This window comes from Carassius auratus, chromosome 10 (genome assembly GCF_003368295.1).
Source record: "Carassius auratus strain Wakin chromosome 10, ASM336829v1, whole genome shotgun sequence".
Classification (NCBI taxonomy): domain Eukaryota; kingdom Metazoa; phylum Chordata; class Actinopteri; order Cypriniformes; family Cyprinidae; genus Carassius; species Carassius auratus.
The window spans coordinates 13,808,652-13,821,742 of record NC_039252.1 but is presented as its reverse complement, the minus strand read 5'-3'; the positions used below and the strand labels follow the sequence as shown (position 1 = coordinate 13,821,742).

Below are 13,091 nucleotides of genomic sequence, written 5' to 3'. Positions count from 1 at the left end.
TATTAATAGGGCTGCAGTGAATAGCTGGAGAGACACAAAAGGCCCTGTTGACCTTGTTCGCAGAGCTCCCTTCAACCCGCCAGTGTGGCTTTAAGCTTATTGTTGCACTCGAGCATTTGGAATCCCCTCGGGAGGGAACGGAATCTTTCCGAATCTTGGGCTTTTTCTTGTTGTTGTGTTAAAAAAGTGTTTGGTTGAAAGGTTTCTCACGGTAATGGTTTACGTTATCGAGAGCCAAAACCTGATTGCTAGGATTTTGCTTTGACTTTTTGATTTCTTTCTTTTTTTTTTTCTTTAAATCAACTTTATGGGAAAATATTTATTTTTAAAATCTATTATTATCTGAGCAAGTTAAATTGCAATAACAACTGCAGCTAGACTTGTTTTTTTTATCTCTTTATTGACAAAAGGCGGATACAGAGCTTAAGGAGAAGACGACACACAAATAGACGTGAACAAACATGGAGAAATATGGGAAAGGCAGTTTTTACTCCTGTTCTTTATCTTCTCCGTGGGTGATGACGTAGCACAGGTTTTTGTAGTCCAGGTTGCCAGCCACATCCAAGGGGAAATTTGTGAACATCTGGTTTACCTAGGTAAATTTGGAAAAACCATGATTAAAATCCATTGAACAATTGTTATAGATTTTGATATCAAATAGTAAAGTTTAATGATTTTAAATATTAAATGTCAATTTTGAACTGGCATCTATCTCATAGACCGATAGAAAGGAAAGTATAGTACCTCAGCCTCTGTAAATTTGTCTGCCTGGGACATAAGGTGATATTTTATCCTGTGAGGAGAAACAAAAGAAATATATGAAATGCTGTGCATTTCAATGAGACCGTTTCCAGTCAAAAGTCGCTGATGTGCTGAAACGTTTTAACATTTACATAAATCTACATACTCTTCTCCTTTAAGGATTCCTGTGCCCTCTGGGTCGAAGATCTTAAAGGCATTGAGAATAGTCTCTTCAGGGTCTGTACCTGTCAGTCACAGAAATGTAACCGATTATTGATTAGTTTGTAATTATAATACTCTAATACATGTTAATTAACAAATATACAAGTCATTTCTGGGGGAAGCTGCATCAAAAATCCTATCTTCTAATGTTAACTGTATGATTGTTATATCAGTATGCATTGTGCCTGATATCTGCCGGGTTCTGCAGCTATTTGCACCACATTAGTATGATTATCATTTCAGTTTTGATAAATCTGATCCTTGCCTTTGAGCTTCTCTCCAAACATGGTGAGGAAGACGGTGAAGTTAATAGGGCCGGAGGCTTCCTTTAGCATTTCATCAAGCTCATCGTTGCCAACGTTGAGACGTCCTGCCAAACATGCACATACAGAGATACACATTAATACAGAGCGCCACTTCCTCTGATAGTTTAAACAGAGTGAGAGTGAACTGGAATGCTTGTAGATGCTGAATGCAATTAAATAGCTGTCCACCTTAAAGGCCACACTGAAACCTAAAAATATAAGGGAGGTTTAAGGATTTTGAAAATAAAATAAATACAATTTTAAACCTTTTCATCATTATTGGACCCTGCTATATCACAATGTAATAGTATGATGACATTTGTAAACGCATTAGGCTTCCCAGCATTCAACAGGGGTCTAAAGAGAGGCCAGTGTAATCCTTAAAACAATACTCTTGTTATTTCAATAGGATAAGCCCCTTTTACTATCAGAGTCTTCAGTATTTACACTGTATATAGTCATTCAGTGAGGCTTCACTCACCCAAAGCAGCAAATGTGTCCCTCAGGTCGTTTTTGTCAATGAAGCCATCTCTGTTCTGGTCCATGATGGTGAAAGCCTGGAGGAGCATTCAGATTTACAGAGGTAAGTACCTAAAAATATGCTAGAATAAAATGTTTAGGTGTAAGTGAAGCCTAGACATGACCAACCTCTTTGAACTCCTGGATCTGCGACTGCTCAAACATGCTAAACACATTGGAGCTGGCAGCTTCCTTCTTCTTGGCCTTCTTTGGTGCCTGGAAATCAAGCAAAAGTTGCTCAGATGATTTCTTCCAGCCTAATATTTTTTAAATGCAAGTTTGAAGCACACAAAACTTTAAAATGAGTGCAGAAATAACATAAAACACTAAGACGTTTGTGCCATTTCAACCAATCTATGGCATGAAATGGAAGTTGGAAACTCTCAAAATGTGTCCAGATTCAAGTACATCACATTTATTCAACACAAAATGTCACGGAAAATAAAATTCACTCAGTTGAAAACCTTACTAAGATTAAAACAAAGTTGCTCTCATCACAAAGATCAAGGCACACGGAGACAAAACTAATAAAATTGTCATTGTCCCAAATATATAAATCCATCCATAGAAGATGTACTTTTTAACATAAAATAATACATTCTCTCAGTCTGAAGAACGATACCGTTCACTTGCACCAGCATTTCCATGTTAAAGAGTCCAAAAGCAAAGAGACACACTCCTACCATTGTGTAGAGCTTCTCTTTACTCTGTTCTTGGTCTCAAAAGCCTGAGGGACACTCAGACATCGTTGGTTTCCAGCTATATATTGGCACAATTGGCTTGAGAGCCCACCTGTTCTATGTTTAGACAAAGGAGGAGGAACAATACAAGAATACTTGCCATATAGAGAATCACCCAGCGCTTGCACCCCCCAGTTATTGTTACAGACAGATGGTGATGTGATCAGTGTTTGTGGGCTTTGCTATCTTGGGATCATTTGGAGCGTCCTAACTCCTTAAAACTCTTCTATAAGTCTAATGTGTCGTTTAAGGCAGTATGAAGCTGGATACTTCTCACATCAGAGCGTTTGGTCAGATGTTGATGTTATGTCTTCGCTACATGGATTAATTCAATGATTTGATGCCCTTGTTACAGTGGTGGTCAGTAGAGACACTTTTGACCAGCTTTCAAGTCTGCAGACAAGGCTTAAGGACCACAATCAAGTCAAGTCAAGTCACCTTTATTTATATAGTGCTTTAAACAAAATACATTGCGTCAAAGCAACTGAACAACATTCATTAGGAAAACAGTGTGTCAATCATGCAAAATGATAGTTAAAGGCTTCATCCAGTGCAAAAAGATTCAAACATTCTGGATGGATGCTAAAACTAGTGTAACAGATAACAGAAATTTTATATATAATGTACATGATTTATCTCTTTTTTGTTTCATTTTGGACAGTTTGCATGCGGGTGAGACTGGACCTTGCTGTCACATGCCAATGTATATTTCTTGGTCTTATTTTTTTAAATAATATATTGTTAACACTTTATTTTACAGTCCTGTTCCCCAGGTACATACTATGTACTTATTATAGCAATTACAATAACTATGTAATAACTAGGTACTAACTCTGAACCTACACCTAAACCTAACCTTACCCCATGTAGTTACCTTGTATTACCAGAACATTCTTAGATAAATACACTGTAAGTACACTATAAGTACATGTAAGTACACGTACTGTAAGATAAAGTGCAACCAACGTATTATTCAACCATTATTGCCCAGGAATAGATACAGTATTAAACACATGCTGACCTTTTGTGACAACATGCCCCAGTGGTGGAGTTCTATATTGTCACACTATATAGTCAGCTGTCACAATGGAACTGCTGTTACATGGCTTATTGTTTATTGCATCATTATAATGACATATTTTCATTTAATATATAATTGCAATGAAAATACATGTGCATGTAAGCAACACCAAAGCATACGTAAGGCTGGACTGCTCTCTCAAACCCTTTATTCATGAAGAAGGTTGTGAAATCGAAATTGATTGATCTGTATGTACAGGGCAAAATGACTGCACATTATTGGAACATACACATATGGAACTCGTCCATTTGAATACAGTCATCTTAACATGAGCGCAGTCAAGCCGTTGGCTTTAATTTGGCATGCAACTGTTATGAACAAATTGTTTCTGCTTTGTCTCCCATTATCTGTTGCGAACAATCAAACTGAACAAAAGCCATTCTCAGCACTACAAATATAGCCAGTCATCCCATGCTTGCCAGATTTAAATGTGCTCTTACAAACAGCCAAGTAATGTGCCATCAGACTGCCATAAATAATCTGTCCAGCTATCCGTTACGGCAGCAGGCTGTGTAAAGCTAGTTTTAGCAGTGTCCTCACAGACAACTGAACGAACACTGGCCAAAAGAGCTGTGGAGAAGAACAGCACCATGGGATGTTTGGAATGTCGCTGTGATCTCCTGCTTGGCATTGTGCATTTGGGTGTGTGTGTGTGTGTGTGTGTGTGGTCATGACAGGGAGCGTGCCCATGTTAGGTGTGTGACTAGCAGGTGGGGGCAGAGAAGGAGTCAAGGTCTGCTTATGTGTGCTAGCAATAACACAACTGATCAGGAGCCTGGAAGGGAAGTGTCAGCTTCCCTTCCAGCTGCTTCTTACTGTCAGTCACATTAGCCATATGGTTCCATCACACCTCGACAAGCCTGTAAATGCATGCTACTTTATATGACAACACAGAGATGATGTTACACTGCCCTCGATCTCTTTATTTTTAGTCATATTTGATGTTCCTCTCACTCTTTATAGTAAAGTTAGGTAATTGGGCCATGTTTTGATCTCTCTGGTAAAATGTCTATGGACATCTACGGTATTTGTGTATTTCCAAAAAGTTTGTGTGTGTGCGTCAGGCCTGTTCTTTTACTAAAATTAAATAAATATGAAGGATCAAGTACTCAAGACTTTTTAAAATGACAATATTACAGTACATTTAGTGTTCATTTGAGTGTTTGTTAGTGTTTGAGTGTGTTTCAGAATTATTGCAGTATCACTGATATACTATCAGTTTTTGGTAATATTTTATGTAGATAAAAAATACATTTAGATTTTAATTTTACATTTTCTGATTTCATTTTCATTTTTGTTAAAGTTAGTTGTGTGTTTTTGTGATTTTTTTTATAATTTAATGTCTATATAGTTTATTAATTAATTTTTAGCTGAAGCAAAATATATAATAAGTAAATATGTATACTAATTAATTATATATACTTTTATATTTTTTTATAACAGTGCATGAAATATGTGGACTATTTAATAAACCCGAACAAAATTCAGTGGGGTAAAAATTTAATGATTTATTTATTTTTTTATTTTACTTCTTTTCTTTTTGCAATTTGTATATATTGTTAAGTAATAGTATATATAATTTGAAATCAAAAATATACATAATATATGTGTACAGTTTTACATTTTGTTCATAGTATCTTTCTTAAAAATGTAAGAGAATTCAGTTGTACTTTGTTTGCCTGCAGATGGAGCAGTTTACCCAGTTCTACAAGTTTTTATAATACTCCACTACAAAATATATGACCTGCACAACTATAGTTCGAACTTCATAGACTTACATATTACACGATCGGTAAGCGATTCACAATTTACATTTCAAATGTTATAAATGAGTATTTATGGTAAAGATTATCAGACACCTGTCCACTGCTCATCAGGTCCAGGTGTGCATGTGGAATCAGTCATGCACACACATCCCCAGAACAATGCCCTCCTCACATCTCTGCTTGTCTCTTCATTATGTTCATTTGCCGTGTCTTTGCATCTCCATAATTAAAATCTAATCCTGCATGCCGACTTTTTAAACGAGGACTAGTCTCAAGAGGAGGCTTATTTGATTAAAAAAGGGGAAGGGTAGAGGAGGGAGTCCTCCACAGCTCAGCAGGCAGGAGAGACAGCTCTTAATTGTGCTCCCATGAGGTGTGTGCGCGCCTGGGCGGAGGGAGGGGGGCTGGGTGCTCAGAGGCTCCAGTGGGCCTGAAAAAACAAACCGCCAGTGGGACCGGCTCTCCTGCGCAGCTCCCCTGGTGTCTCAGTGAGGGGAACCAAGGGGAGGAGCACTTATGAGGAGCCATGGGACTCTCCCAGCTTCCAATTCTCACTCCACCCTGCGGGGTCTGAACTGAGACCCCCATCCTCTCTCTTTGAGTGTCTGTGTGCGGTGGGGAGGGTGAGAATCAGGGCTGCTCTACAGATCCACCAAACTCATGGAACTGGAGCCTCAGGAATCTGCTGGTATAACTAAGGTTAAAATTATCATTGTTTATTTTCTTACATAAATTCTGGTGTACTTATACATACTGTTTTTTTCTTTCTATCTTTCTTTTTTATTTTGCATGGTACCACAAAATGTTCTTAGATAAAAAATAAATGAATATATATATTTTAAATCTCTTTTTATAATAAGATTAGATATTTGTTTTTAATTCAGTTATAGTACCTGTATTGTAACTGTATGGTTTTTCTTTGTATTTTTGTACAATATTGTATTGTACAGCACTTTGGTACTTTCTGCGGTTTTCTTATTTAAAATATTTCTCATTTAGATATTGTTTTACTGTTTAAGCACAAGTGCCTGTAGATGCTAACTGTATTTTTATTTGTTGTGGACTTTGTACAATGACAATAAAGTTGAATTACTATCAAAGTGGTCAAAGTGACAACCTGTATTGAAATTGAGTTGAAAACTTATAAAAGCAAGCAGAGAGGACCAGAGAGGACATCACTAAATATATATATATATATATATATATATATATATATATATATATATATATATATATATATATATATATATATATATACTAATCTATCAAATTATTTTTGAATTTTAATTTAATATATATATTTAATTTTTTTTTAATTTAATTTATATATTATATTTGTATATTAATTTATATATATATATATATATATATATATATATATATATATATATATATATATATATATATATATATATATATAAAATAATTGCAGTTCTAAAATAATTGAATTAATATCTGGCAATTTTTTCCACTAATTTTGTAATAATAATAATAATAATGATGATAATAATTTTACTTAATAAATTATGTATTTATGTAATCATCGTAATCACTGTCCAGCAGTTGACACTGTTGGCTAAACATGATTGGTTATCATCATTAATTGTGACAATCAATACGATTACTTTGGATCACCACCATGCATCATAAACAATGAGTTGAGACGATACTCCACACATCCAACAGAGGTCGCTGCTCTCCAAGTTCAAGTTCAAAAGCAGTATTTACAATTCATCAGGAATCGACCGGACAAGGGTTTATGTTATAACATCGAATCATCTAATGCCACCATCTTAAACACCCTCCATAACCATTTTAAATGCATATCGCTTCATGCAGTATTTATATGGAGAACAGTTAGATTGTGTTTCATTTTATTTAAGCTATCGATCGCCGTATACACATTCTTCACGCAAGAATGCCCATAAAATCAATATAATAGATGTATTGGTTTTTGAGTACAAACAGAGGGTAGCTGGACATGTAGACGACCAACATCAAAAACATTAAAAGACAACTGCGTCCACCCAAGAACAAAAGAGATATGTTCAATAGGATTAAAAATGAAAACTGAAAATTCAGAAATCAATATATCAGGTGTACGAACACAACAACAGACCAGTAGGTTCTTCATCTGACCATGAAACATAAAAACACTCAAGCGTCGCGTTCGCGTCAGAACTGATCAGCGTCTCGTAATATCTATCTATAGTGATAATAAAAAATCAATAGCCGTATAAACTCTCTTCTTTTAGCGGATGAAAACGTATCCAGCATCCCCCTCCCTCTCCTGCGCCACGGGGAGCTCGGCTCAACGCGGAAACTCCATCCCGCGTTTTCTGCCTTTTATTGAGGACGCTCTCAATAATTGTTTTCAGTAGCCCTATTCAATATCGCAGGTTGGCGTCCGTTCGATAACTCCGTTCCTCGCGCGCCCGCGCCGTTCGCCCCGCTCCGCTCCGTGTTTTGCGCGCGCTCCCCCGCCTCTCTCTCTCTCGCACGCTCTCTCTCTCGCGCTGAACTCCAGCCCCTCTCGCGCTCTCTCTATCAGCCTTTCATTCCGTCTCAATATGTCTCAAGATGGCGGCCAATGCGGGATCGATGTTTCAATATTGGAAACGCTTTGATTTGCAGCAGCTCCAGGTCAGCTTCCTTTCGTTTTGTACTCGCGGTGTGTGCCGGTGAGCCGGTCCCGGGGAGCGTCGCGCTGAGAGGCTGGCGCGTTGCTCTCGCGTCGGCGCTCTCGCCGGGTTCGGTGCCCATTGATTAAAGCGGCTCTCGCGCTGATCGGAAATTGATCCTCTTTGTTCAATTCCCATCGATCAACCATCACGGTCAAGGTGGATGCGACCACTTCGGCAACGGGAGCCCTTAGGTTTCCCGATTCTTTCCCGCTCCTTTCCATCTCCGGGATGTTTTGAGAATAGTTTTTGCCGAGGAGGTTTAACAGATAGTATGTTTGTTGAAATAATTTTGTGTTTAGAAGTGTGTCGCGCTACACGGGTGGCGCTGTGCTGGACCGAGACGTTATTGCTTAGTAACGAGAGAGGAGTTAACGTTAGACTGCCTTCCTTTTTAGATTTCACCTCGTTTATTGTTTATTAGCACTTTTTGTGTGACTTTTGTGAGAAGTTTATGAAGTTAGCAGACGCAAAGTTCAGCTTAGTAGGTAAGTTCAAAGTGAAGACATAAACCTGCGCCCGACAGGAACAATTAAACACAAAACAATAAACAAACACCAACGGATAAACGTTTTTGTTTTGTTTTTTGAGGGGGAAATATAGATGTGAGACTCTAGAAAAGACGGTTTATTTCGTTATTCAGTGTTACAGAGCCCGACTGAATGGCTCATTAAAACAAATGAATGCTGTTCCACTCCGTCTTGTTTTCTTTTCTTAACACATAACTTTTGCTTAAGTCGTGATACAGAAATATGGATCAAATGAGAGTTTAAACGCAGGTGGGAACGTAAAGATTCTGTTTGCGCTGCAGTTGTTTTGGTATTTGTTTTTAAAATTGATTAGTTGTCAAAGTCGGAACTCTTTCGTTATTTGTTAGTGTTCTTGCTGTAGGAGGATGAAGTGCATTTGTCGCGTTTGGTTAAGCATAAACAACAGACCCATGATTATATCAATTATTGATTAAGAGTTTATGTATTTATGAACTGAGGTCGCAAAGCTTAGCTAGAAAAAAAATCGCTGACCTATTTTCCCGTCGAACTTTAAATTTCCTCTGAACATATAATACATATTATAAATCTTCATAAGCAACCCGAGTCATCATCAAAAAAAAAAAAAAAAAAAAAAATCGATATCATTCGATAATAACATGAAAACGAGCTTTTTAGGTCGATTAGGTTTTATAAGATCTTTCATAGTTTTAATAAATAACGTTCATGTTAAAATATTTGTTTTTCAAATATGCTATTATAAACGTTAATGAAAGCAAAATATGGAATACTATATATGTGCATGTGTTGCAGTATGTTTTGTGATGCTTCAGCTTTTGTGTAACATTAATCTGTAAGAGTCAAAACATTGCCCGACTCGTTGCATGTCAGATGTTCTGCTGTTTGATTATGTTCTGCTCTCGGAAAATCGTTTATTCAATTAGGGTTCAGACATATAGTGTTGAACATAAAAGGACCACACACACAGCTGGGCATATTCTGATGTGGTGACTCTAAATTTTCAATGCTCTCTCTCTCTCTCTCTCTCTCTCTCTCTCTCAGGCTGATAAGAAATGGCATCAGGGAGTTCAGGCTTTGATGATGTCATGGACGCAATTTATCATCTTGTTTTCTCTCTTGCTACTTTTGTGTCTTTTCTATTCAAATCTTATTTTTCAAAATGTTGTAAATGATTTTATTTCTTGTTTTGCTCTGATTAACTTCACTGATTTATGCTTAATTGATGCCTCGATGTGAGTCAGATGTCTCTTATTACCCTGCAAAAACCGCACCAGACAGTGGAAGAAAGTCATCTTAATTATAATTTCCCTGTGACTCCAAAACAGACCTTTTCGTCTCAAATATCCCCAACTTTCTGTTTGCCGGTGTCACCTGCCTCCTCCTGTCACCACGTGGCTCTGAGGTCTGTGAATGCAGGTGAGGTGTAAGTGTACCTCACATGGTGTGTGGTCCCGGGTTTTCGTGCGTCAACGTGGAGAGATTAGCGATTGACGCAGGCAGTTCTGTCACCATCAAGATGTGAGCAGAGTCTCTTGTCTGGACCTGTGTTGGGCCCCTGTGATGACTTTAAAATGTGTTTGATATCTTTAATGAGGGGCACATGGGCCGGCTGCGGTACACTGTGTACCTAAACACCATAGGAGCGTAATCTGTTGCATTTTCAGTTCCTCTCTGTGGTGACTGTATGAATGGTGCTGCTATATCTATGAGATCTTCTACTGTACTCCTGTGAAGAGTTTTAGCAGATTAGGCTGCCAGACGTTATACTCATAGTTGGATGTGCCGTCATCCACTTTTCATACTGTAATAGATAATTAACAGATAACATGTAATCTTGGTTAATAATTTATTGGACGAGTACAGTGTTGATATTTGCATTTGAATATTTTTAAGGAGATTCGTCACTTGCAGATGGAGTGTTTTCATTAAACATCACTTAATGAACTGAGCGCCTGTATTTTGACTGTTTTAAAAATAACTGTCTGACTGACACCTGGCTGGATTCGAAAGAATGGGGAAAGTCCCTAAAAAGTGAGCAGGAATGTCTCCACGTGTCTGTGAAAATGCGGGTAAACTACTTTTAGGCATTTTTTTAATGCTGAAATGAAAGATGAATAGAACAACAGCGTCTCTGTGGAGCCCACCCCACACATTGACACAGACTCAGATCCTGACCACTTCAAAACCAAGCCTACTATATATATGAGGCCCCAAAACAACAACATATTTGCATGTGGCCTCTCCAAATTTAGTCTCAAAGTAAAGCTCTTGTATTCGTCTAATTTTACAATTTAGACTGATGACAAATTCTACTCGATCGTTTTTGATTTGCACTTTGAGGAAACCAAAAACATTTTCAGATATATTATTTGGTCTGAACTTGACCAAAAATGTACACATTTATTAAAAAAATTAAATATAAACACTTTTGTGAAAATTAGTAGCCTTTTCTCATTCATACAGAATATAGTGAAGTGCTTACATAGACTCTTGTATTACTATTTTTATTATTTCACAGTTTAGACTGATAATAAAATATTTTTGGATATTTAATAACACTTTCATTTAAGGAACAATCATCTCTATTAAGTAAGTAGCATGCATATAGCTAACATGTTGGCTGTTTATTAGTAACATTTATTAATGCTTTATTTAGGATGACCATGTTTCAGATCTCTTAATCTTACTCCATACCTAAACTTAACAACTACCTTACTAACTATTAATACACATCAAATCAGGAGTTTACTGAGGCAAAAGTCATAGGTAATAATAAGAACTGGACCTAAAAATAAAGTGTGACCATTATTTGCTCTATATTTGAGGAAATTGTACAGTAAATGAAAAAAATTGTGATTTGTGTACATTAATAGCCTTTTCATGTTTGTAAAAACATGAAGAATGCTAGATATGCAGCATATGGTTAATCTGTGCTGGTTTTATTTTACCGTTTCCTTTGCTGCTTGTGACTGGAAAGTAATTTGTCCGAATTATACAGAAAAAAACTTTTTTTGTTGTTTTTGTGAATTGTATACACATTAATAGCGTTTTCATCTTTGGACAGGCGTTAACACTATAATAAAACAGTTCAGTTCACTGTTAATAAATATAGTGTGGCCCTTTGAGTGTCTTAATATGCATAAAAAAATACATTTCATATATATTATTGGTCTAAATTTGACTGAATTGTACATAAAGAAACACTAATAGCTTTTTCATATTTGTAAAGACATGACAAATATTACATATGCAATATAAGCTCCATCTGCAGTGGTTTCTCAGTAACAGTTAGCTTTCCTGTGTGTGACAGGAGATTCAGTCTGTTGCCTTGCTTTGATTATTAAAAAGTAGCAGTGTTTGTCACTGAAAAGAATAGGTTAGCAGCACTTTGTTTCGGATCTGGTGCTTGAGCACCTCTGTTCTACTACCAGTTCAGCCCAGACGGCCATAATCTCACAGTATTTGAATTACCTGTTCTGGGAGGTGCCACGATCTAAAATAAGTGGGTTTTTTTGTCTCTGTGTAGCTGTCTGCCATCTCGTGTGATCAGGCCAGCAACGGCGGCCTGAGTATAGCTCCTTTAAACAAGGACTCGGTTCTTGTGTGATAAATACTTGATGATGATGTATTTTTATTCGGTCTGAAGAGGGAATCAAACCGTTCCTAAGGCAGTTCACTGGCCCCTGATGTATTTTAGTTTGTATATAAGATAAAGCTGTGTGTGGTGGTTAAATATATATTTATAGGTACATACTTAATGGTGTTTTTTTTTTTTTACTGGAATATGTAATATGAAGTGACTAAATAGTTAATGAAGTGTTATAAGTGAGTGCTTTTTATAGGCTGGTCGGCTGACCCCTCTTTCCTTTGCTGATCGGTCTGTACTCTGTTGCTGGAGATAAAGATGGCAGAAAGAATTCAGTGGCCATGGGAATCTGGGGGAGGCCATGTGCCAGCACACTCTTTTTCTCTTTCTCTCTTTCTCTCGGTCACCCTCTCTCAGACGCTCATACACACGGTCATTACCTCACTGACTGCCCCCTTTTGCTGTGTCTGAGGGCTGGGGTTTCACGGGGGGGGCCGCTCCCCTCCCGCCCCACACAGGGAAGCCAGAATTCTGACGCCACCAGCATAATTAGCCGTCCATTTCAAATAGAGCCTGAGTTGGAGGAGGGGATGAGATCACTCGCCCCTCCCACCCCTTCTCTCTTCCTCTCTTTTTCTCTCTTTCTCACTTCCTTTCGTTCATACTTTATGGCGTGTTTGGTCTGCGTTCCCGTGCACTCTGGAAATTCTTCCAGTTTGAAGGAATGTATCGCCTCTGATTTGTTTTTCAGCAGCTGAATTGAGAAAAAGAGCAAATTGCAAAAGAAAACCAAAGTTTAATGGCACTATAATGGTCTTTTTCTTTTTAAAAAGTCATTTTTAAGTCATGCAAATCTAATAGACCACTTTAAACTTTATTGATTAATGTTTCTTGTTGTATTGCGACTGATGCATCTGTGCATTTTATTTCAAAATAAGATT

General features: G+C 37.3%; 2 protein-coding genes across 3 annotated transcripts in view; one reads left to right on the top strand and one right to left on the bottom strand.

Annotated features, from left to right (window-relative positions):
• Nucleotides 1-380: 380 nt before the first annotated feature.
• Nucleotides 381-2,612, bottom strand: myl10 (myosin, light chain 10, regulatory). Its single transcript, XM_026273833.1, has 7 exons — nucleotides 2,471-2,612; nucleotides 1,917-2,003; nucleotides 1,750-1,825; nucleotides 1,229-1,333; nucleotides 908-986; nucleotides 745-793; nucleotides 381-592 (listed from the first exon to the last, which is right to left on the bottom strand). The coding sequence occupies exons 1-7, from the start codon at nucleotides 2,471-2,473 to the stop codon at nucleotides 488-490; spliced, it is 504 nt and encodes a 167-aa protein (XP_026129618.1). The 5' UTR covers nucleotides 2,474-2,612; the 3' UTR covers nucleotides 381-487.
• Nucleotides 2,613-7,865: 5,253 nt separating this feature from the next.
• Nucleotides 7,866-13,091, top strand: part of LOC113109931 (homeobox protein cut-like 1) — a 115,147-nt gene continuing 109,921 nt past the window's right edge. For both annotated transcript variants that reach the window (XM_026273832.1, XM_026273827.1), the window contains exon 1: nucleotides 7,866-8,017. In XM_026273832.1, coding sequence (XP_026129617.1) covers nucleotides 7,955-8,017 — 63 coding nt within the window. In that variant the 5' untranslated portion in view covers nucleotides 7,866-7,954. The remainder of the gene's footprint in view (nucleotides 8,018-13,091) is intronic.

Excerpts from the sequence above, each read along its gene's own strand:
- myl10 (XM_026273833.1), bottom strand. Across the intron at positions 1,334-1,749 it reads GGACACATTTGCTGCTTTGG|GACGTCTCAACGTTGGCAAC; the intron begins GTGAGTGAAGCC and ends CATGTTTGGCAG. Across the intron at positions 987-1,228 it reads GTTTGGAGAGAAGCTCAAAG|GTACAGACCCTGAAGAGACT; the intron begins GCAAGGATCAGA and ends TGTGACTGACAG.